The following is a 24,668-nucleotide window of genomic DNA, read 5'->3' as shown; positions in this document are numbered from 1 at the left end:
TCCCCGAGTCTCGTCCCCGCGTTCCCCGGGGGCGAACCCCGAATAAGCGATCCCGGGAGGGGCGGCCCCAGCCCCGCTGTGCAGGCACCAGTCGGACAGCCTCCCGAGGCCCCCGAGCGTGGTGGTTGCCATGGAGACGGACGGCGCATCCCGGTGAGGGCGGGGACCGGGACCGGGACCGGGGGAAATGAGGGCGGATCCCGGTGAGAGGTTGAGGGGAGGCCGGGCCGGTCTGGGTAGGGCTGAAGACGGGCAGCGGCAGTGGAACGAGCGGAGGACCCCGAAGAGAGACAGCGCAAAGGGAGAGAGCAGCCCCTGGTGCTCGGGGTGGGCTCCGGGCCCTGCTCGTCGTCCTCTGTTCTCACCCTGAGTCAGTGAATCATCTCGACATTTATTTTATCCCCGATATGGCCTTGCAGGCAAAAACAATATTTCGACACTGAAATCCCTGTAATCAAGTCTCACATTCCTTTATTTTCCTAAATATGATTAGGAAGCATGTACTTAACCCGTGTGCTCACGTCAGGGTTATTCACTCCCGATTTCTGTCACTTCCCTCACGCTGCCAGAAACTCAGGTGCATTGTCTGAGCACTTGAAGTGATTTAGGGGAAGGGAAACCTTGAGGAACCTTGATGGTCCTTTTCTCTTTCCCTTTCCTTCTCTTCCCATCCCTTTCTTCCCCTTCCTCTCTCCATTCCTCCCCTTTCCTTGCCCTTCCTCTTCCCCTTTTTATTTTTCAAAATGAGCATCTTGCTGTCCTAATATTTCTAGTAGGAGGCAGAGCTGTGTAAGGTAGGGCCACACCTATTTTGCATTCCAAGAGTCCTTTATTTGGTAAAAATCAAGTTACTTGTGATTTCTGGCTCAGTTGCTGCTCCTGTGGATATTCAGAATCTCTTTGCCAATCATTTGCCAAACTGAGTGAAAGGAGATGTAACATTCTCAGCTATGCGTTTTCTCACTGGAATTCACTGGAGTCTCTTTGCTTGACTACAAGGAATGCTGAACAAAATGCTGCTCTTGAATCCATGTTCATTTCTCAGGCAGCAGGGTGGGAGAAATGTACATCCAGAACTCTCACACAGCAGAGGGAGTTGCAATCCCCAAAGGAACAGGAGGCCAGACCTTTTATACAGTTGTTTTAAAAATTATTACTTGATATGTTTTTCTTTCCCTTTAGATCAGCAGGGAAAGAATGTCATCCAAAACTCATGGGGAAAGCTGAATCTTTCACATACTCCATTTTTTAAAAAAAAATATTGTTAATAAGAGTTTAATGAAGGAGTTCAGCAAATACAACAATGCAGGACAATGCCAGTGGATGGTCTGAGGGCACTGTGTTGACACTAAAATCCAGAGCAAGCAGCTCCTATCTGTAGTGTTTGCTAATGCCCCAGGCAGTGGTTTCCTTCCAACTTAACACAAGCACAGACTCTACTGCCTTGGCACATGGACCTGCTGAGCAAGGATATGGATGTAAGAGAAGATACACATGAGGAGCAAAGCAGCAAAGGGGCTTTAGAGAAATATTCCAGCTGCCAGCTTTCTTAAAACGTATTAATATCCTGAGTTAATTCTCTCCTGGTCAGAAGCTGCTGATGGAAAAGAGGAAAATCTGTTGCATCCTCCTTTGTTTCCAAATAAGTCCCTTTTTCTTATGAGAGCTGCACATGTTATTTCTTCTTCCAAAAATGCTGCTGTAATCATCTGTCACAGCTATCTCCCAACACATCTTTTTTCACCGTATTTTTAGCATTAGGACTCCAAATAAATAGATTATTCTTAGGTTGTTTAGACTCAAAACATGGATCATGGATTTCTGAAAAAGATAAAAATGAGTAAAACATCGAAGACTATTTTATTAGTGCCTGTTGACTGGAGACACTGCCTTTCTTGTTGTGAAAATACTGCATCTCCACTTCTATCATTGATTCCAAGGTTAAACAGAAATGTGATGGGTTTAGTGTATTATACAGATCATTTGCCATTTTTTTTTTAACACTATTATCAAATTCCTCTCAAGTTGTTACATATTTTTATAATTAAGATAAAAGAGAGGAAAAAAAATATCTCAGAAGCAAAGGGTTGAAATCAGTTCCTTCTTCATCCTAAGTGACCACCAAAAGCCCTGCTAAAAGTAATTACAGGTAAGTGGGTACGAAAAATACAAGTATATTGAACATATTAATAATATTCAGAATCACTACTTTGCTGTTATCTTTTCCTGCCATGATTTAAACAAGCTTCTTGAAATAAATTTGCTGCCTCTAAAAGGCTGTTCTGTATTTTCATCTATTCAGGAGTTAGAAACCTTATCATAACTGCCTGGCTTAGGGGAAATTACTCTCCTTTGACCCAGATCAGTATTATCCTTTAACTTAAATACCTCTGTCTTTCCCTGGTATCTGCCCTTCCTACGGATTTAATGAGAGCAGTTCCAGTCACTGCCCCGTGCACACTTTCTAATCTTATCCCCAGGGAGAGCTGTGCCCTCTTCCAACACATTCCAACACGTGTTGCATTAAACAACTTCCTGCAATAGACAGGGACATCAGGAAATAAATGTGTGAAATCTGTTACTTTTGTTTGTTTTACCTATTCTGTACTAACAGACATCAAATAAACCAGCTCTGAAAAGTGGCCCTTATTTTCCGCCAAGTGAAATTAACTTCATGGTCCAACTGTAAATTACGTATTTTCTTCAACAGAAACAACAAAAAAGGAAGAGAACAAGTGGTAACAGCTTCAGCACAGCTGCATCCAAACCTCTTTAATTTTCATCGAATATGGCCATGTCTTATGCTAACAGGGACTGCCTGGTGTGTTTCCTTGGCATGCTTACAGGTTGGGCTGTAATATTTTGCAGGCTTAGCATATGTTTATGCAAGGGTTTTATAGATGGCACAAATCCAGTTGTAGGTAGAGCAGCCAAATTAAAATTTTGTTAGTGGCTTTTGATACTTCCATTGCAATGACACTCAGAACCTCAGTCTGCAGGTATTCTACAATACCTGTCTACATATTGTACAATAAATACCTGGTTTGTATGTACAGGTTTTGGAGGGATTGTCAAATGGCATATCAAAACATTAAAATTCTCAGAGAAGTTTTCCATTGTTGTGCAGGTGTTTTCTTAGGTATTTTTGGATTATTAGTGAATTTTCACTTTTCCTTAGATATGCTTTCACAATACTCCATCTGTAGGCAAGGCAAAGGGGTGCTCAAGTGTATGTCAGAGCAGTTTCATGTTAGAAGTGCAAGTTAAAATAAAATACAGAAAGTTAAAGATTGTTTACTCAGTCCAGGTATTGGTTCTTGTTTAACTTTCAGCATCTTAAGATGGTAACAGTTCCTGCTGAGAGGGGACTGGGATCACAGAAGTGTGAAGGCTACACAGTGATATGGAGGAATGATTAGAGCATGAAGGTTCACTGTCTGAGACTTTATAGGACATGGATTTCTTTTTTCCTTTTAAAAAGGCACCTTTCTTCTGTTGTTTCCCAAAGTCCACTATGAACCACTGCTCCCCCTGAACTGAATAAAGAGGCACCTCACCCAGTCTGTGCCCTCCATACCCACTCCCTTCTCAGCCTGTCTACCCAGATCTGCTGTAGGAGGGACCAGGACATCTTTGTTTTGGGAAAGCTAAACATTCCCACTGTCCCTGAATGCAGCCATTAGCAGAGCACAGCTCCTCTTGTAAACACTGTATGGAAGATTATAAACAAAGCCAGGGAAGTATATGTAAGGCTGCAAATAAGGCTATTTCGGGTCTACCTTTAGTTTAAACTACTGTTACTGACATTACTAACACCATAGCATTTTTTTGACTGGTATCTTTTATCTTTGTTCCTCCTAGTAAGAACAGACAGACTAAACAAATGGAAAAAATCACTCATCTGGAAGCTCTGATGTTTAGTGCTGTGCTGGAGAACTGTGTGGATCAACTTGCAATTATTGGATATATCATGCCAGTCCCACACGATGACAAGACAGACATCAACCGTGTATGTGCCACTGCTTAAAAAGATGTGTATCATATCTTTGTGTTTTCTTTGTCTTATATCTTTCACCAGCATTTAAAAAAAAAATTAACTCAAATATATTTTCTGTGATTCTATGACTCTTGGGTGAAGAAACACAATAAAAGTGACCTAATTTTAATATTTATACTGCAGCATCACTGAGAAGCCTTGGTCAAGAATTTGTGCAAAGGACCCTTCTGATCCAAGATGAGGTTTCTGAGATTGTAATTTTAAAATCTCAGTGGTTACACAACACACAAAGAATTGGGGAGAAGGAAGCAACACACATATAGGTTCTTTGGTAGATACAGAGCTACTTTAAAAGTAGAAATGTATAGGTATTTCAAAGTACTCAAAACCAGGGTAATTCAATTCCTCTTTGAGTCCATGCCAAAGTTCCTTTTGTTCCCACAATATATTAAGAAAGATGCACTTCAAAATATATTAGTAACCACCCTTTCTCAGTGATCATTAATTAGTAGTTGATTTCTAATATGCATCATAGTTAAGATGGTTGGGCAGAGATATGGAGAACAGGGAATTCCTAATTCTCAGGCAAGAGTTTGTTGCTGTGAAGGAAGGTGGTGTGACATTTCTGGTAGCTGCTAGACATAGGAATCAGGATGGGACCATCCTGAGGGGTAAATGGCTCTAAGTACTGTGGTCTGTAAGTGACACAGCAGGTTCTTTCCAGTTTTAGCAGGCTTGAAACCTTTTTAAGATGAGCTCAAGAAAAAAGTTCATGACCAGGATGAAAATAAAAACTGGGATCTGAGTTTTGACATCTAATGGTGTTCACTCTGTCTAATGTACCACTTAAGAATGCCAGAGGAAGTTAAATAATGTTTTTCTACGTGCTTCCTTTCCGTATTACCTTTTCAAAAATCCCATGGCAAAGCCGCAGCAGCAGCAGCTGGGGTTACAGTGAATTTCAGGGCAGGCATGATGCTGAGACTGTGCCATAGAGGGCACTGCTCCCCTGAAAGACTCCTGGGAGCCGGCCTCAACTGCTCCCAGAGGATGCTTCTCCCTCTCATGTGCCAGCAGCAAAACAGAGAAAGAGCATATCTTGGGACAGCAGGATTGTCCTCTTCAGACACACAGACTCAGGTTGATAGACCTGAAGGTACACATAAATTATAGAGAAAACAGCTTCGCTTTTCTCTTCAATCACAGATGCTCATTTTCACTAAGTCACTTCTCAGAACACAACTTTCTCACAGGTTATAAACCCTGTGTTCTTAAAGATGTCAAAACAAATTGAGGAGGAAATATTTTAGAAACAAGAAACAAGAAAATGGCTTAGGGAAGCTACTTGCTAATTTCGGTGTTCTGTAATTTGCTACTCCTCCCTGTTTCTCAGTTTACATTTGGCTGTTTTCATTGTATTTATACAAGATCTGTATTTGCAAAGTACCCTGGAGCTCTATCAAGCAGACAAATCAATGGTATCTTCAAAGACAGACATCTAAATTTCAGTTGATGACATTTTTGAGAGGATTAATCACAGTGTTGGCCAGCACCTCACTGATTTTCCAGATTGGATGCTCTTGCACATTGCTTCATGCAGTGCATGCCCCAGAGGGAGGTAGCCTTTCTATTTGCTGAATTTTGGGCAACAGACAAGCACTTAAGAGACTACACAGATGGTAACACATGCAGTTTACGAACTTATTGCTTTTACATAGTTATTTGTTGATTATTAGTGTGTAAGTCCCTACTGTTCACAGACAACCCAGTTATTGCCTGGGCTGAACTTTCCCAGACATTAAAAAACATGTATCAGAACATTCATAAAATCTACATTGCCAAAATTAGTTCTTTCTGAAGTACAGTTGTCACCTACCAGCTATTTAAGCCCTTTTTTTTACTAATTAACAATGCAATTTTCATTGGTCTGTGTATGCTTTGCATGTGATTCATTTAACGTAAATTTAACGGCCCAAAAGTTAAGCATGTAGTCACTTAGCCTCCTTCTCTAGTCACTGGTGAGTCAGGCACTGCCAGAGGCTGATCCATCCCAGTCCAGAGCTGTCCAAAACACTCAGCATGAGGCAGTCCCTTGCAGTGTCCTCACAGACTGCAGCAGCGCCTCAGACCTCTGACAGAGCCTTGCTTGACTTGCCTGACAAGTAACTTTTTGGAAGTACTCCTGGCATCCACAGCTGCTGCCCTGACCACTTGTTTTAACTCTGCCCTCTCTGCTCTGCTGGCACAAATGTGTGTGTGGTTGTGGAAGAATCTGGACTGAGAACTGGTGCTGCTAAAAATATCTTTTTTTTTTTTTTTTCCTTTTAGCTGGAAAATGTTTAATCACAGTGAGTTCTCTGTCCACTTCCCCAAGCAGCCAGGGTGGGGAGCAGGCAGCTGCAGACAGGGATGGGGATGGCAGAGGCTGTGTTAGCTGCAGTCAGCAGTGCTGTTATGAAGTGTTCAGCCACAGAAATGCTGGTAGGCAGGCAAGAAAATGTTCTCTTTTAATGTTCCAGTATATACACCTGCATTTTATCCATAACACATAAAGAAGAGAATTTCCTAGAAGCAAGAGCTTAGCTGATTTTACAGTGTGCTTTTGCATTTTTGGAGGCTTTTCTTTTTTTAATGAAATTGCACTCAATCACAATATACCTTTCCATGAAAGAGAGAGCTGCCAATATTTTGAATTTTTCCTTTGAATTCATATTATATTTCCTCTCCTATTACTCTCTCGAAAAACCTGCTAAGCAGATAGCAGACAGAAAGTCTATCACCTTTATTTCCACACAGCTCTAGTTATAACAATAATATTGTAGGGAAAGGTTGTGGTGACAGGCAGTGGGAAATACCTAAGAAGAGAAGGAGGAGAAACAGGCTAACAGTCTTCCAGTTTGTAAAAACTGCTGCAAAAAAGGAGGGAACAACTTGTTCTCTGTGCCTACAGAGGCCAGGACAACAAGCCAGGGATTCAAATGCTGTTGAGGAGAAAAAAACTTTCTTATGGTAAAGAAAGTTGTGAGGTGCTGGCACTGACAGGAGGGTGTGTAGTCTCCACTGCTGGAGGCCATTAAGAACATGTCAGATTAAGGACAGTGTGAACCATCATCTCTTGGAGTGGATGAATTCACCTTTTTTGGCTTTTTCTAGTCCTGTCACTTTAGGACTTTTGAGCCCATAAGCTTGAATGAGCTACACTGTGTGCTCAAAACTAACCAACATAAATGTTTCTGATCTTCCACTCTTTGTAGAACGTAACATACACTATCAGCTGCTCTCAGTATAACCTCATTCCAGTTTATTACTGATTTTCCTTCCTCTCACATAATGTTGCAGAGGGCTTAGTTCTGCTGTGCAATGCAAGCAGGTCTCTCTTATTCCCTTTTCCCTCTTTCCTTATTCTCTTATTTCCCTTATACCCTTTCATTCCCATCCAGGAAATGAAAGAAATGGTCCAGAAGGAACTGGATAATAAACCCTCAGAGCTTATGTCAGGAAAGCAAGAGAGTGGGGAAACAGCTACCTCCACAACCCTGAAAAACACCGAACACAAGCAGCAGCAGGAGGAAACTGAAGATCAAAAAAGCACTCGCCATTCTTCCAAAAGGCCCAAGAAACACACCACTCGGGCTGCACAGAGGCTCAAAAAAGTTTATGCTGACAGGTGAGTAAAGCACCTATGAGGGATGCTCAGAGCTGTAAAGTTCTCAGTCTACCTCTTGAAAGCAAAAATACAAATTCCTCACTCTCCCACTTCCAGACTACATCAATCTCTGTCTGGAAGGAGTTCCTCTAAGGACAGCAGTGGTATCTTTTAGAGATAATTTTGTTCCAGCCTTTGCTTGTCTCTGGATGCTACCTAATGACCAGCAGTATATTTTGAATGGAGCTGTAAAACATTACCCCATTGATAATGGTTGCCTGGGTAGAAATCATACCAGGCACTAATCAGTGCTCACATTCTGATACCTGGAGTCAGGTTCCTTTAGCAGATCCCACATGCAAAGGGAGACTGGAACCTTGTTTTTGAATTCAAGTCACTCTGCAGGGCACACAGAGCTTCTGTGGCAGTTAGAGCCATTATAGAAAAGGTAATCTATATAAAGACTAAAAATTTTCTTTCTTTTTTGAAACAAATTTTATTCCTGCACCTAAACCAATGCCCTGATTTGCAGAAATACCAGCAGCCTTTGGTTTGACAGAGATTATAGAGCTGAATGCTCAGTATGCATTTTTCTGCATCCTGGCTTCTGTCATTTAATATCATTTCAACAATGGGTTTAGAGAAGATTCTAACACAAATGAGGGAAATGCAGCTAAAATGTAAATGCCACATGCATCATGACATTCAATAAACTGGACAAGCCCATGTGTTGCATCACCAGGTCTCATTTTCTAAGGTCCACCTGTCACCACTACTGCAGGTCAGCAGCTTTCTTAATGGCAACACATTATCCAAGCACAGATATGTTTGTGCCTTTTTGCAACTTCCCCGAGTAGTATGCAGGACAGATTTTTAAATTATAAACTTCAACCAACTCCTAATATTGAGTTCTCCAGACATACAATAAGCAGATACCATGGGAGAAGCACTTCTGGGTTTGATAAAACCAGAAAAGGGATCTTTTATTTCCTTACATTTTACTGTAAACAGTAATGGATAAAACTGTCAGACACTGTACTACCAGCACCTGTAAAATATTGTTGTGTTCCTTTTTTTTCCTGGCAGGCAGTATGCAAGTAATGTAATTACACTCACTATTAAAAAGATGGAGGAATTTGGAACATTTAGTAGCCTAACAGATGCTAATGAGAGAGAGAAGGCAAAAAAGAACAAGTTTTTTGACATCCTTATCAGGTCAGTGTTGTGTTCAGTTCTTCCCCGTTTAAATGCTGCAAGCCATCCCCACTCAGTACATGCTGAAAAGAAAATAACACCCAATAAAACCAAAATACAGAAAGGATACTTTTTTAAACTTTAATTATTCTGTTTGCTTTGCAAACTGCAATTTTTCCACTTCAGAAAGAAACAGTGGATGGGTCTGATACTGATCTAGGAATTGCCTGAACTTTGACCATGGTGGACACCAGTGGCTGAATGAGTACAAATGCCTCATTTCAATTAAAACATAATGTGATGTAGGAGGTCCTTGATCGTTTACTCCTGTCCCCAGTGAAAGCCAGAGCAGCAGAGAATCTGTTCAAATCAGGGCCAGTCACATATGGCCTTTAGGCTGTCTGATGCCCAGGAGATTCTGCTCTGACCCATATGCTAATAGGCTCCCTGTTACCAGCAGCAGTGAGGGGTTAGCACAGATGGTGACAGAGGTGTCTTATTTAAGGCTAATCCACCAGCCACTGTGCTATGATTCTCTCCTGTCCCAATTCTTTCAGGGTAGACATTTGTTATCATCTCAAACTGGTGAATTTTTATCTCAAACTTTTGAGCTCTAGAGGTTTGGTGGTTTTTTTAGCATGCAAAGCTCTGGTTCAGTCCCAAGACTGTCAGAGAGAATTTCAGTCATCAGACAAATATTTGATCACTTTACCTGCGTGTAGCAGCTTGGGCCCATCATTGAGGGTGCACAGCAAAGCTGCTCTCAGTCATGATTTGTCAGGAGTCCAAACTACTGGAACAGCCCCTGGCTGCTCAGGGATCTGCCTCCAGGGCAAATCCCCAGCTTCAGTGGAATGTGTGACTTCAAGCATGAAACCCAAATCTTCTCCTGCCTAAAACCAAGGGATATATTGTTTATCAGTGGAAAGGACAGAAAGCAAGAATGATACTAGCAATTGGCTGTGGAGTAACTATCCAATACTGAAAGGTAGAAAAGAGCAGACAAACTATAATCAGAAAGGACATAATCCTTTTTATCCCCTTCTGTCAATCATATCTAGCCATGTTGTACTATACATTCTTTTCATGGAATGAACTTGATCTTCTTACAAGATAATAAATACTTCCCTGGTCTTGTGTAAATACACTGTTCTGAAAGACATATGCAGTGAGATGACAGGGACTCCTTATCAGAAGCTTTTGTTCATCATTCACCCAGATAAGGACTCTGAAAATGAAATGCATGTGTGATTGTAAGGCTGGGATAGGATACAAAGTTTCAGGGGCCAACTGTAGTATTTACTGGGTTTAAAACTAATCATAAGCATAAAAGCTTAGAGAAGCACTCTGAATAAGATAATTATACCTAGAATATTTACTACATCTGTTTTGTTTTAGACAGATGAATGCTTCTCTAGCTTTTGGTCTTCACTCAGATCACTTCATGGATCTCAGAACCTGGGACAGTGTTCTGTGGAAAATTTTAAGTCTGATATGAAAGAAACAACATTCTCATACACGTAACACAATTTGGCACTCTTTGCTGCTCAGGCTTGCTTCTGCATAGATTCACGGGCATTTTTGCCTAAGTCTAGAAACGGTGACTCAATGACAGGCATCTTCCCTCTCCGCTATAGTAACCGCATCGTCCTCGAATTCATTCCAGGCTTTCAACAGGAGCATCCCCTGTTTTTTTGGCTTGTTCTCCCTTTTGTTCCCATCTGCCTTGCTCAATCTGTGCACCTCTTCTTTCAGGATTTACTGACCAAGTCAATAGTTTTGGTGAGAACTCTGTTTAACTTACCACACCGTATCAGGAGACAGGAAGTTCTCCTTCTAGGTAAACAGCTCTTGTCTTTTTTGATACATTCAAGTAATTGTATTTTCCCACTTTAGGGAGGAAAAGGGAAAGAAGGAGATAAAGGCACTCCAGAAACAGCTGCAAGATGTCAAGAAACAAACTGATAATGACCTTCAGGTGAGAGCATTTAGCACTGGGCATCTTGCCAGGGGGAAGCCTGTTAGGAAGCTGGCCTTTGCTGCCCAGGAACTAGCACTCAGAGAGGCCATGGTCATACACAATGAGCCACCACTTAGGAGTACAGAAGTAGAATAATTACAATAAAGATTTGTATTTGGAATAAGCCTACTAATGAGTTCAAGAGCAGTGTCTGATAGTTTTCAAATGGGAGCTCAAAATGCTCATAATCATGAGAGACTGTGGTCAAATTAGAATATCCAAAAAACTCTGCTGGGAGTGACAAAGCACAGACACCTGCAATCAGTAAGAAAGAGGTTATCTGCAGATAACAGTATCTAAGGTTCTGTCATACTCAGTCATGGCAGATCATTTGGCACAGAAGGAAGTGTGCCAAAGGGAGCAAGAAGGACAGAAACCTATCATAGGAGCAGGCTGTTTTTCTACTTACATTTTCATCTGGGGAAAGTGTTATTCTATTAATCTATTTTTTCTAGGCTTCCAGACATCAGAAAATCCCAAACATGCCTACACAAGGGCAGATCAATGTTATTGCACATATGCTGTCAACTTAATCTTTCTGAAAAGCTTCAGCCCTTCTGTCTGCATCATGCAAAGGGTGTGTGCATGCAGAGTAAATATGGGGCATTCTGGAAATGTCAGACTTGCTACACAAGTGCAGATCAATTGAATGGCTTATCACTGGTCACTTTGATGCTCACCAGACAGCTCAGACTTGATGCTCATTCAACATGGAAATGTAGACTGGCCCTTCTGAGGCAGGAGATGTGTGATAGCAAACAAGCAGAAGGCAAGCTGGGGCAAAGCTGTACAGGGGCTGGGGGAAGGAACAAGAATCAGACACTTGGTTCAGTAGTGAGCAAGAGGAGAGCAAGGGCATCTGAGGAAAGAATTGGTGTCACTGAGTTTTGTCTTTGGACCAAAGTGTGGACAGTAATTAAATCAGGATATAGCTGTGAGAAATTTTAAGCCCCAGACATGCTGGTGAAGTTTGCTTTGTAGAACACAAAGGTTTTGTGTTGGCAGCCTGGATGCACGTGCAGTGGCAAGTTTAATTGTAAATACAGGACAGTTGTAAAAACACAAGGGACCTATTTGCTTCTCATATTGTCCCTTCTCAGTCAGACTCTGATGGCTCCTGGGAAGTTCCTGCTCTCCCAGGCTGGTGAATGATGAGGTAGTTCTCCATCTGTGTAGTGCTCTTCAAACCTCACCATGTCTGTGCACACAATATATGGACCCAGTCCTGGTTTAATTCCTTCCCAGGGGCTGTAATCATCCTGTCTTCTACCAGCAGCAACGTCCTGGCACTCCACAGTCAGGAGGCCACTTCTCTGTGTCCTGCTCTGCACCTCTCCTACCTCCTGCAGTCATAAAAATGTGTGTAGCTCCCATGCTGAGAGGGGTCTCTTCTTTTTGTCCTATCAGTGCTAATTCAGTTTTTGGGTTTTGCCTCATCAAGTGGGATTTGCAGTCATCTGTGATTTTTTTTCTTTTAATATTTCAAGCTTAAAAGTCCTTTTCTGAGCTTCCTTATAGCTTCAGCTTTGATAACAAATCAAAGACAAGACTACTTTAAAGTACTGCTTTCCTCCTGTGCCAAAAATAATGGTGTCTCACTGTGTCTCCCAAGGGATAATAATTTCTATTTGCTTCATATGGGATTTTCCCATAGGCAGTTTTACAGACACTTGCATGATTTGTCACCTTGCCAACTAATTAAAAATAAAAATACAGCTTCGCTGACTTTGGAGTACTTTGAACAACAATAATAATGCACAGACCTGTAGACAAAAGCCTACATGGCTGAGAAAACAAAAGCGAGCAAATCTAATCCTAGAACCAGAAAAACACAGCTTTTGTCTCATTCATGTTGCTGTGAATTTGTATTTTCAGCCTTTCTACCTCTTAATAAAATGCTAATTAATAGTGTATTAGCCTGCTCAGCTCATTTTTCTTACTAATGGAACACAAATCAAATGCTAAATGTTCCTCTATTTTGTTTTCTCTTGGAAAGCACTGATGTCTCTAAAGGAGCTGAAATAGTGCATCTGGTTTTGCTCTTACCTCTCTATGCAGGAGCAGCACTGGTAGCTCAGGTTTGGCTGCAGGGGGTCTGTTTGCTGCTGCAGTGTTTGTTTTCTAGTTTCTATAAAAATACTTTCTCTGGTTTCCTGGACAAGTAACAGCAGTCTGTGTGGGTTTTGAAGAGGATTAATATCATATAGGATTACATGGCTTAACATAAAAATTTAGGAATGTAAAATGTAACATTCATGCATTGCCCTTCATCTGAAGACTTTTTATGTCCTGTAGGTTTTGTGGTGTACTCATGTCATACATGTGTGCAGGTAGTGGTGTAATTTTATAATAAGCAGTAATATTACATCTACCAGACAGAAATCCAAGCCATTGCACCACAGTACCAGTGAAAACAGGTCTGTAACTTTAATTGTCAGTTGTCATAACACACCCAGATCCACTGTATCAGTGCATCACTCAGTCATGCTTTTAGAAGTAAGATTAAAACCCACCATGTTTCTTCTCTTTTCCTCTCCCAGGAGGACAAATGCATCAATGGAGTGTTCTGTGGAATGTTTTAAACACATGTACACACCCACTGGTGCATGTTTCTACTGGAGATACAGTAAAAGGCACAAGGTTTGTGATGGTCCTTCACTGCTGGCAGAGCCCCAGGGAGCACTGTAGGACCTGGAGCTGGTGCACTAGATCCAAACCTGTCTCCAGTGGGGCAGGATTTTCCACAGGAGCGCTGTTGCCAACAGGTCTGCCCCCTCTGCCAGCAAACTGCCCCTCCTGGGGCTCTCCTGCAGCTGCTGGCATCAGCACTGCGCTGGCCAAGGGCTGCAGGAGCCATTCTGTCAACGCCAGGTGACAGCCAGCCCCGCTGTCCCTTGGGCACAGACATTCCTTGAGGGTGTTCTGGAGCTGGGACAGTGGTGCAGGCAAAGCCTTATTGAAATGCCTGCAGGGCTGCCTGTTGTGGTTTCAGGGGAGCGAGCCCAGGCTGCAGCAGGTGTGTGGATCCAAGCACATCTCCAGGCCCTGCAAGCTGAGATGCCACAGCTGCCAGAAGAGCCTTGAGCTCTGAGCACTCGCTGTGGGAGCAAGGCAGAGCAGGGCCCTCTGTCAGCACAGAGCACAGCACTCCTTCCCCTGCCAAATGGGCAGCATGGGACTGCTGGAGAATTCCTCAGACTGTTTACTCCTGTGGGCTATTTTTGTAACCAGCTGTATTTTACGACTGTAAACACTAATTGCTGTGGAAGAGCTGGAAGATCTTGGTGGCACTTACAAGAGAGATAAATCAAAGTAAATGAAAACACAGGAGCGTGGATAAGGTCTTCAGCTAAGTGCAGCTGCTTTTGCAGCCAAACAGCATCTGCAGGGAAGAATCCTGTGGTACCAGGTGACAACAGGCAGGCCCCTCAGCTGATGTCTGTAAGCTGAGAGATCAGAGAAAATCAGCTTGTTTACCTGCTTGTGAAGCAGACTGGCTTCTGACAACTATTTCCTGGGTTTTGATCTTGGTCTCTGCCAGTTTACTGATCGTTTTGGATATGAGGGATGATTTGGTTTGGCAGATTTGATGCTGAAGTCATCCCAAACAAGCAGCCCTGAGATTTACTGCATCAGCTATGAAAGCATTCCGTGTTCTGGCATGGACCTTTGCTATGATAAACCAGAACAAATAAATACTAACTCATTTTCCCAGTTACTGTCCCTTAAGTTCAGGGAACAGCACACTCTGCAGATGGTACCCACAGCTTGTGGGCATTTACTGCTGCATTTACTACCTTCAGCTAAATCCCAAACGTGCCCCAGCTCTGCAGCACCAGGTCCTGCAGCAGGAGCTGCCCTTGCGTCCTGCTGGCTTTCCCTGGCCAGGCAGAGGCTGCTGTAAACCAGCAGTGGGTTTTGTATTTCACTTCCTGTCTGCTTTGGATTGTGTAACCAAGCCCCCAGACTCCCCACCTCTAACCAGGATGTTTTACAACACCACAGACCAAATCCAAACCACATACATGCCATTCAACAGAGAAAACAGAGCAGATGGGCCCTCATCCCAGCTGAGGCCTCGGGCACTCAAATCAAAAGCACTTTTTTTTTACTAAAATGTGAAATGGAAAGGAAAATAACCTGGTGAGAAGTTCATGCTCTGCTCCAACTCTCTGAGTACCTTGTAACCTAGACTGAACCTTTATTTTCTGGCCGGCTTGCAGATCTTGAGCAGATAGCAGTAACACACTGACATCAGCAGTGTTTGACTTTCCTGAGCCACAGCACCACAAAAAGCTGTGGGTTTGCTTTGTTTTAATTAGCATCTCCTCAGTCTCTCTGCTGGTTCTTCAATTTAGACATGATTATGTGACACTATGACACAGGAAGACAATCTCAAAATAGAGTGGTACACTCACATCCCCTGTCTACTGACCAGGAACACAGCTCCTCCCAATGGCCACCAAAATTCCATGCCAGGGAAAATAAAGGCCATGACCAGAAACCCTAATAAGGCACAAACAGCTCATGTCTGTAGCTGTCTGCAGTCATATGATGATATGGCCATAAAAAAAATAGTATCTGGTTTTGAAACCTTCAAAAACTTGTGAACACCTTTGAACCCACAAAACAGCATCAGCCAAGGCCCCAATTATCCTGAGCCTCATAAATTTACTCTTCCTATGTATGACAAGGGGTGCAGAAGGAAGGATTTTCCTTTTAACTGTTCCCAGCTGTTCTTATAAGGACCTTTTCCAAATGAGTCATGCTGCAAAGGCTTTCAAACACAGCACCATTGAGCTGGCTTCCTCCTGTGACATTTTTCCATGTTTACACAGCTAAGGAATGTGAGGTGCTTCAGAGACAAGATATGTGGGCTTCAAAAAATGCCAGCACTTTGGTATTTCATCTTCAGAGGTTTGGCTGATGAATATCAAACCCACCACAGCACGTCAGGGAAGCAAAGAGAAAGGCTGTAATGGAGCAGTTGGGTACATTCACATTGATCTTGCATAATTACACAGGAAGCTTTGAAGACCTTTTAACTTGGTAAAAAACTCTTCATTTTAGAGGCATTTGTCCCAAGTTCCAACCCCAGGGTAATGCATCTTTATCTGTTATTCAAATAAATTAATTAAAAATAAGTAAACAAAACAGCAATCCCAAATCAAGCAAATGCACTTTGCTTCCTGAGCATGCACCAGAAGCTGGACAAACCACTCAGGATTCTGGCCTATGGGAGTACTCTAGGGAACAGAAAACTGAGTTTTCTGCCCCAGGAAAGCTCAGCTCCATTGCAAAGCAAGGCATGGGGAGAGGCTGGGACCTCATAGCCAGCTTTTCCTTGACACTGCTTCCTTGCCCTGGGTGTATGTTTTCATAATGAAGTGAGCACCATCTACCTGGTAAGATTTCAAGAAAGAACTGTTTGAAAATATTAGCAAGTCAGGATTAGATTTGCACCTGTTCCTAAGGCTGTGTTTATACAGTTGCTGCATAACTAGAAGAACAATAAATCCAAGGAATAGAGTATGTTTTATTATAACAAACTTTGGCTTTTGTGGGGCTGATACATTATCCTCCTCTTACAGATGCTCCCTCACTGAGATAGTCTAATGCAAGATGTTAGTAGAAGTAAAACCTAACTTTAAGTGGTTAAAATTCTTTGGCTTTTTAAATATTTATCCTAAGTGTGACTGAATGAATTTCTTGACCAGAGAGCAGGCCTGCCTTGTCCCCCTCTGTCCCTCACTCTGCCCTCTCCAGAGGCAATCACTCCTTGCTGATGGGTTTATTGCTGTCTCTATGGGTTACAGATCAAACTAACCTTTGAAATGCTTCCTTGAAATGGAACAACATTCAAGGAAAGTGAAGCCTATAGCTTTGTCTCTTCTGACCTTATCAGGAAGTGGAGAGATTAAGGAATGGTGAGCTGACCTCAGTCTCCAGGCTTGCTTTTGTGCTGCTTTTGTCTCCACTAGAACCGAGACAAGGTTATTGATCACCTCAAGGATAAGCTTCAAGAGATGACGGCCAAATTGAACACAGAGAGTAACTACATGAAGAAAAACATGGATCTCCAGATCCAACTGACCCAGAAAAAGTGCAGCAGTGCAGAGGATGCCCTGGAGAAGGAAATCCAGGTAAGCCTTTCCCCGTGGCCCATACTGGAAGGCATCTCCATCTAGAAAGGGAAGAGCCCTCCCTCACTCCTCAGATGCCCTCTTTGTTCTGCATTAGAGTCACCAGCACAGCTGTTTGAACTGGATCAGGAAACTCATTTGGGTTAGAAACCTTTATCTCTTCTATTGTTTCTCTGTATGATGCTGCAAACAGCAACAACAAGGATGGCATGGCTTTAGGAGACAGGGAATGCTTAAAGTAATGCCATGATCAGAAAACCAGACCCAGAAGTATATCCAAAGGGGTGGTTACAAAGGTATTAGCAATCTGAGCTCCCAGCAGATTATACAGATAGAGCTGCTTATGTGGCTCTAAGGTGAACTGGACTGTTCTGGTTTTGCAAGCATCTTTCTTTGACTGATCAAGGTGTGATCTAATTGTTTCTTTTTCATGGATAGTCCAGGAGCAGGGACTGCCTCGGCTGATTTTATCACTGGAAAAAATGTCTGTGGACTACACAGAACTCCAGCATTTTTACTCAACTTTCAGCACCAGTGTGTGCACACACATACACTCCAACACTGTCTCACACATGTTCTGTCTGCTCTGATCACAGAATTTGAAGAGCAAAACTGATGAGGAGATTCACCTCCACATGGAGACTGATAATTTCCTCACACAACAGTATGAGGTATGTGTGATTGTCAGCTATTGATTAAATAGCAACCTATAAACACCATATCATTGATTAGTGCCTAAAGGTAACCAGTAATTGCTCCATCAAATATACCAGGTTAATGACTGCTGCAGTATGAATGATTACTTGTTCTCAAATCTCAATTAAGTCAGCTCTCCCAGGCTTGGGATTTGCTACATATATATATATATTTCCTTAAAATTAGGGTTCATGTAATTAATAACATTGTTTATTCAGGTGGTATGGATTTTTCCTCTCTCAGATAGTTGCATTTGGCTAATTGGACTTTATTTAGGTCCTCCTTGGCAGTTACTGGGGCTCCCAGCAGCACAGTGAAGAGCTCAAAGTAAGGGCAGCAGCTTCAGAGACCCAAGGGCTGAGCCAGAGGGGAGGGACACTGAGGAGGGAATGACACAAACTGCCAGTCCAGTTGGCCAAAAGGCTGATCAGCTTTATCTGAGGAAGAACTGGGGTTGGATCATTGCTAACCCACAACTACTGTACACATTTTCAGCAGCATGACTACCCTTGTGGTGTTGATTCAGAGGTTCAGAGCATTCCTACCATTAACAGTGAATAACTTTAAACTGAATAACACTGCAAAACCTCTCATAAATGGTATGATGGGAAGAAAACCTGGACTACTGCAGGGTACCTGATGCCACTGCCAGTATAGAATTTAATAGGAAATAATAGCTTTTAAAAAATGTAATAATTTGAGTGCAAACCAGTGCTGTATCATGGGAGCAACTGAACAGTGTGCTCTGCACCCCAGAGCTTTGGTCTGATCAATGCAAGGGGACTGCCTAAGTACATTCTGAGCCTGGCTGGCCTCCAGCAGCCGGGCCAGCAGCAGCCCCTCAGTGCTCAGACAGCAGCTGGTGGCTTTGCAGGGGCCCCCAGACAGGAGGATGACCATGCCCTCCATCCCCCTTTTGTGTCCAGCTGTGATGCCATAATGAGATTGATGCTTTTCCTCAGATTATTTTTCCATGGAAGCAATCACAGTGGTTGCTATGGAAAAGTTATTGGTGAATAGGAGGAAGTCATCTGGGTGACTGTTTCAGAAACACCTGCCCTATTCATGAACACAAAGCCAAGTTCACAACCTGAAATAGCGTGAAGTGCTGTCCCCTGGGACCTTATTCCTGGTGTGCTGAGCTTAATCCAGAAAGTGGGTAGGGATTCAGGCAGAGGATAAAAGCTCTCCCACTGACAAATTGTGCTTTTTAATGCCTCCTCCTTCTGTATACACACAAAGAATGGCTTCTGGCTGTCACTTGCTTCATCAGGACTGACTGCACAGAACTAGCCCTGCCATAATTTATGAGTAGTCTTAGGGGTTTGATCCTTTCAAAATGAGAAGGAAACACTGACCATGCACAGTTTACAGGACTCTCACCACCATAATGAAAGCAGGCCATGTAATAGTAGCAAACCTCTGTGCACTCTTTGCACCATGCTGAGCACCACTCTCTCCCCATGCAGAAGGTGAAAGAGAAACTGGAGTACTGGATGGAGAAGTATAAAAAAGACACTGTTGCAAAAGATGAAGAACTGGATGATCTAAGGGCATTAAAGGCAGAGAACTTGGAAACGATGCAGAGATTTGCCAAGGAGGTAAGACATCAGCAGCATCGCAGTGTTCAGCCATGCAAAATTGTATTGGGCTTTTTCCTACAGTCATTTGGATAAGGAACCAGGACCATGATAAAAAAATCAGTAATTTCGAGGCAGAGGCTGTGATTATAGCACTTGTCTCGGGAAGACAATGGCTGAGATGTCATCTTCCATTTGCCACCTGTGACATCAAGGAGGGATGATGATGTTTCCCCTCTACCAATTTTCAAATACCAGCAAGTAATGAGAGAGCTACTGACAGCCTTTGTGAGGGGCAGAGGTACTGTCCCATCCCATCAGTATGTCTCACCTTACTTTGCTGCCTGAGTCTGAACAAATCTGCTCCTTCTAGGAAGATCAGGGTAAGACAGACTGAGAGTGGAAAAGGCAGTTCATCCCTTCCTGCAGACACACATTCCCAGCTGCACAGAGCTCTGTTATCATCTGGGTAGAACCATTCCTGCCCTACTGGGTTCTTGGTTAACTGCTGGGCTCTGATCACAGCAGAACAGCAGCACAGAACAGAGAGAAGCATCTAGAAAAATGTGTGTTTTAAAACCAGAAGGAATTTACTTGTAAACATTCCTTACCATCCGTGGGCTGGAGATGATGGGACTGAGCTGGATGTTTCCCTGCTTGTGGGCTCATTCTTCACTCTACACTGTCATGTCAGCGTCCCCAGTGTGTTTGTACATCATCTGCTGCTTAGCCTGGGGGACCAAGTGTCCTCCCCACCACCAGCTGTTGCCTGGGAAGCCATCAGCCAGCCCTTTTACAGCAAGGGATCAGGGGTTAATTACACCCAGGCCGTGGTGAGAGGTTTCACTTTGGCAGCAGCTCCAAGTGCCTGAGGACTGACGGTGGTAATGAGCAACATTTGCCATCTGGACTTAGGAAAGACCAAATAATGGAGGTGGGGGAGGAAAGCCCCCACTCACACATTATCCCTGGGCTGCCCTGGAGCTCCCTGGTGTAGAGGGACACCACAACCCACGGGCCTGAGCAGTCCTGGCAGGGCTGTGGGAAGTGTATAGCAAGGATGAGACCTGTCGGCAGCAGAGGGAAAGAATCCTTACACCAGGGTCCAGGTGAGCCCTGCCATGGCAAATGGCTGGACACAGTGAGCCCTGAAGGCTGGCCTTGCAGTTTAGGGAATATCTTTGTCATGGCTTTTGCCACCCCTGTGCTTTCTTGCAGTGCCTGATGTTCCAGGCAACCATCATCATTGACCGGACAGAAAAGGAGGACAAGAGAAAACAAAGAGAGCGGGAAGCCCTGGAGCTGAAGAGTGCTGTGAAGGTAAAGGAGAGCAAAGCTGAGGCAGCGCTGCTCCAGCAGCAGCTGGGAGCTAATAATCTGTGCCACAGGCTTTGTACAGGCAGAAAACAGCCCAAGGAATCTGGCTGGTGTGTGGTGGCACAAGCAAAGGACAAAGCTTGTTCCTTTTGCTGGGGCACACTCAGAGCTGGCAGCTGGCTGCAGCTTTGAGATGGTAAATGAAAGGGGAGCAGCCAGTCTCCTGCAAATATCACTGCACAGGTGATACAGGGAGGGTCATGGGCTAGTGGCCCTGCTTGTCCCTTGCCCCCAGCAACAAGTGCCCTCAGCCCAGCTGTGGATGCCTTTGGCACAACCAGCACAGGCCCAAAGGCTGCTGCATGGGCTGGGGGTTCCCTTCTGTGGCTGGGGAGTACAGAAAAGACTCTCCAGGGATTGAATTGTATGAAGTACCAGAGCAAGTGATTTCCCCTCAAGCCTCTCTCTCTCTCTCACTTTCAGGTGCAGGCGTGGTGGAAAGGTACAATGGTCCGCAGATTCCTTGGCCGCTACAAGGAGCTTGAGAAGTATTTGAAGGGACAGTTAGCAGAGAAACAAACAGGCAAGGAAAAATCTGGAAAAAAGAAGTAAGAAAGTGGCCACAGATATGCTCCAGGACTGTTGCTGGGCAGGGCACTGTGGTATGTCTGAAAGGACAAAATAAACCATTTAACAGAGCTTGGGCAATTCTGGAGGACATAGTTCCTGCAGACACAGTTATGGTAAAGCTGCACTAAGATCTTAAAGCTGCCCTTGTACAGCCTTTTTCCCAGCAGAAAGGGGATTTGCATCAAACCAGTGAGAAACACTATATCCCCTGAGAAGTCCTTTATGGAACCAAGACAGTGGGAGGTAATCCTGTTACCAGCCCAGTAACTCACCAGCATGGGATGCTCTGCACCCAGAACCGCCTCTGCTGCCCCCAAAGCACCGGCAGTGGCACCCCCAGCTGGGCTCCCTCTGTGCTCTCCACGCCTCCAGCGCTGGCATCAGGTCAGCAGGGGAGAACACGAGCAGTTTGCAGTGTAAACACAAGTGCAGTCAGAGCACACAGGTTTCCATTCCCACAGTCCTGCACAGTGTCAGTGCACAGACAGAACAGCTCCACATACCTTCTGACCACCAAGGAAACAAAGGGAAAAGGCAGCCAGCCACGCTGCCTACAGGAGCTGGTCTGTCACAGCCATTCCCTCCGCCACTACACAGCGGGATGGGGCTGAAGGCAGGGAGCAGAGCTGCTTTTCAACCAGCAGGGAATCCCTGCTCCTCACACCACTGTCCGTCCACATGCAGGTCTGTGCACAAAGCCCTGTGGCTGAGCTGCCTGGTTTCTGACCCTCCCACGTGGGAGATGATCTCAAACCAGAGTCTGCTCTGCTCTGTGATTAGCCCATGCTGGCCCCATCCAAACCTCCTTGTGTCCAACCTAACTGGGCCGAGAGCTCTGAAGTTCACATGAGATGGCTGAAAAAATGAGCCGAGAGCCTGTGGCTCAGAACTCTGAACAGAAGGTGCTGGTGCCTTATCAGGCAGACTTGGCTGTCAGGGGAGTGCTGAAGTTTCAGATGTTCCAGACAAACTGCATTAGAAGTGCCAGTGTTCCCACTGGAGCATGGACACTTGTTTGAAACCTGAACAAATTCCCATTCCAGCACTGGTACTGAGCAAATTCCCTTGCTTCCAACGCTTCTCAGGCAGTGCCAAGACCAGGGATTGCTCCGTCTCAGTGCTGGTAGGAACAGAACCAGGACTGTGCTTACCCCACTGCAAGAAGTGCCTCAGTGCAAACCTGGGACTTAAGTTCCTCATTTTAACTCTTCTTTTTCATGTGCTGCTGACTCAGTACTCACCAGAGACTTGTGTTTTCTTTATGTGATGGGGGTGTTAACAGGTGACCTGCTTGGGTGGAAGGTTGATCATAAAACTCTCTAGAGGCTTTGATCTAAGGAAAAGCAGGATGAGATGGAGGGCAGCAGATCTCTGCTGTTTATGTCAAACTCCAGGCACATTTTATTAATGCAACCAAACAACTGAAATCTTACACTGGGCCGCAGTTGCTTCTCAGCAGAGAATGAAGTAGCTCTGGAAAGAAAGAGGAACAGAGTTTCCCCATGGAGTGCTGAACGTCATGTTCCCACGAGGCCACTGCAGGGTAGTGATGGGGGCACAGCTGTGTAACCTGTGACCTGCCACACACTCTGGGCTGGGGGCTGTGGCCACAGTGCCACCCATCCAGCTCATCCCAGCTCGCTGCTCTCTGCGAGCCTCCCCTCGCTCCACGGAAACCGCAGTGGAGTTTGTGTCTGGGCAGAGCAGCTGCCAAGCAAACAGCCTGGCAGAGTCAAACCCAGCGCTTCTGAGGAACTGTGCCACAGTCACTAATGCTGCATTTTTCCAGCTGTGGAGAGATGGGATCAAAATGTAAAATTCCATCCATGGAATTTTCTTCAGGGAAATCATATGCCCTTTGGAGAGGGTTTTCTTGGGAATTAAATGCAGAAGAAAGGCTGGGGATTGGGAAGCTGGTTAGGAGGATGCTTTAGACTGAAGGGGAGAAATAAATACCTGAAGAGAGCTGGGCAGCCTTGAGAGAATCAGGAATGGAGCTGACAGAGTAACCAGGTCAGACAAGGATGCTGGAGCAGCCTGGTGAGCAGGGAAGAGCATCACAAGGGTATCAAAAGCAGGGTGGGTTTGTTTATCTCTGGCAATTTTTAGGCTTTCCATTTTTATATTTTAAAAAATTATTAAAACTAGTGATGAGGAGGGATGAAAAGAGGACTAAACATTCTGGCTAAGAATAAAACTTTCATATGCAGCACAGTCAGGAAGCAAGGGTGAGTTTTGCACTTCAAACCAAAGACAGACCAAAAGCAAAGGACAAGAACAAGGAGCAATGGGACTGGAAGCAGAAAACCCCAACCAGAATGTATTTAATTTATACAGAGAAGGAAAAAACAAGGGGCTGTGTGGAGGGATAAGCAAAGGATTCTGTACAAAATTGGTATCTGTGAAGGTTAAAAATACCCCCAAGAAACAGCTTCTGATGTGGCTGGGATTTTCCTGTCCTGGTTAACTATGAAAAGTAGAAAATCAAAGAAGGTCCATCAAATGCCAACTGGGATGATGTAGGAGGGAAATAAACAGCTGACACAGAGGATGTGACATTTGTTGGTGCAACAGAAAAACAGTAGGAGAAATACTGCAATTCATGTAAGTTTTAAAACTTTATTTCAAATACCCAAGGTTTCCTTTTATATTATCAATGTTCTAGAAGGTCACACTACTGGCAGAATACAGGCAATTTAAAATATACAATATTCAGACACATTTATATGTAACAGAAATTATGGAATGTATTTACAGACATACAGCATGGGATGAAGCTTTAAAATCCTTTACTCTATTACTTACACGTTTACACTGTTTTCAGAAATAACAAAATTAGATCACTTTGTAGAACTTCACGATATCTATACAAAAGAATTTCTGATGTCCAAATTCACCTTACAAGTCCTCTGTTTCTAAAACAGTTTTTCCAAGAACCATTTATAGTCATGAAGGAATAAGAATACCATTTGCCATCCTGCTGCTACCAAGAACAACAGAGGTGCTCTGGTGCTGTAGAGTTGTCCCTGGTGGATTTGAAGCAAGGGGAGAAGGCCTCTCCTCCAAAGGGGGGACCCCCAGCTGTGGCCTGGCCCCCCAGTGCCATTAGGGGCTCCCTAGTGCGTGGGCCACTCCACCTGGAGTGTGTGACCTTGCAGAGCCTCAGACACTGCTCAGGGCTCACCAGGTTTGAGGATGGAGTGTGACACCATGGAGTCAGAGTAGGAACACCAGCAGCATGAGGGCTGAGGTGGATCCCTCCCACATCCTCCAACACAAATGCCCCGAAGAGGAAAGACCGTCTCTTCTTTGCTTTAACACACAGAACAGAACTTTATACATGTTTTCTTTCAAATACTGTTTTCATGGGACACAACAAAAATTGCACATAACTACACTGAAAAATCCCAACCGATTTTGTAAGACAGAACTGAGGTGGGTTTGG

At 44.0% G+C, this 24,668-nt stretch overlaps 1 protein-coding gene across 1 annotated transcript; it reads left to right on the top strand.

The window, feature by feature from the left end:
- Window positions 1-10: 10 nt before the first annotated feature.
- IQCG (IQ motif containing G) lies at window positions 11-24,040 on the top strand. Its single transcript, XM_015637606.3, has 10 exons — window positions 11-153; window positions 3,862-4,009; window positions 7,438-7,664; window positions 8,730-8,858; window positions 10,734-10,815; window positions 16,839-17,000; window positions 17,597-17,671; window positions 19,166-19,297; window positions 20,495-20,596; window positions 21,077-24,040. Exons 1-10 carry the CDS (start codon window positions 131-133, stop codon window positions 21,203-21,205), a joined length of 1,209 nt encoding a protein of 402 aa, XP_015493092.1. The 5' UTR covers window positions 11-130; the 3' UTR covers window positions 21,206-24,040.
- Window positions 24,041-24,668: the final 628 nt, after the last annotated feature.

This window comes from Parus major, chromosome 9 (assembly GCF_001522545.3).
Source record: "Parus major isolate Abel chromosome 9, Parus_major1.1, whole genome shotgun sequence".
Classification (NCBI taxonomy): domain Eukaryota; kingdom Metazoa; phylum Chordata; class Aves; order Passeriformes; family Paridae; genus Parus; species Parus major.
Note: the sequence above shows the minus strand (reverse complement) of the source record. Positions and strands in the feature narration are given on the sequence as shown.

Bases quoted from the DNA above. Each gene is read 5' to 3' on its own strand.
- IQCG (XM_015637606.3), top strand. From the start codon at position 131: ATGGAGACGGACGGCGCATCCCG. The intron at 8,859-10,733 runs GTCAGTGTTGTG...TTCCCACTTTAG, and splicing joins TTTTTTGACATCCTTATCAG to GGAGGAAAAGGGAAAGAAGG. The intron at 17,001-17,596 runs GTAAGCCTTTCC...CTCTGATCACAG, and splicing joins CCCTGGAGAAGGAAATCCAG to AATTTGAAGAGCAAAACTGA.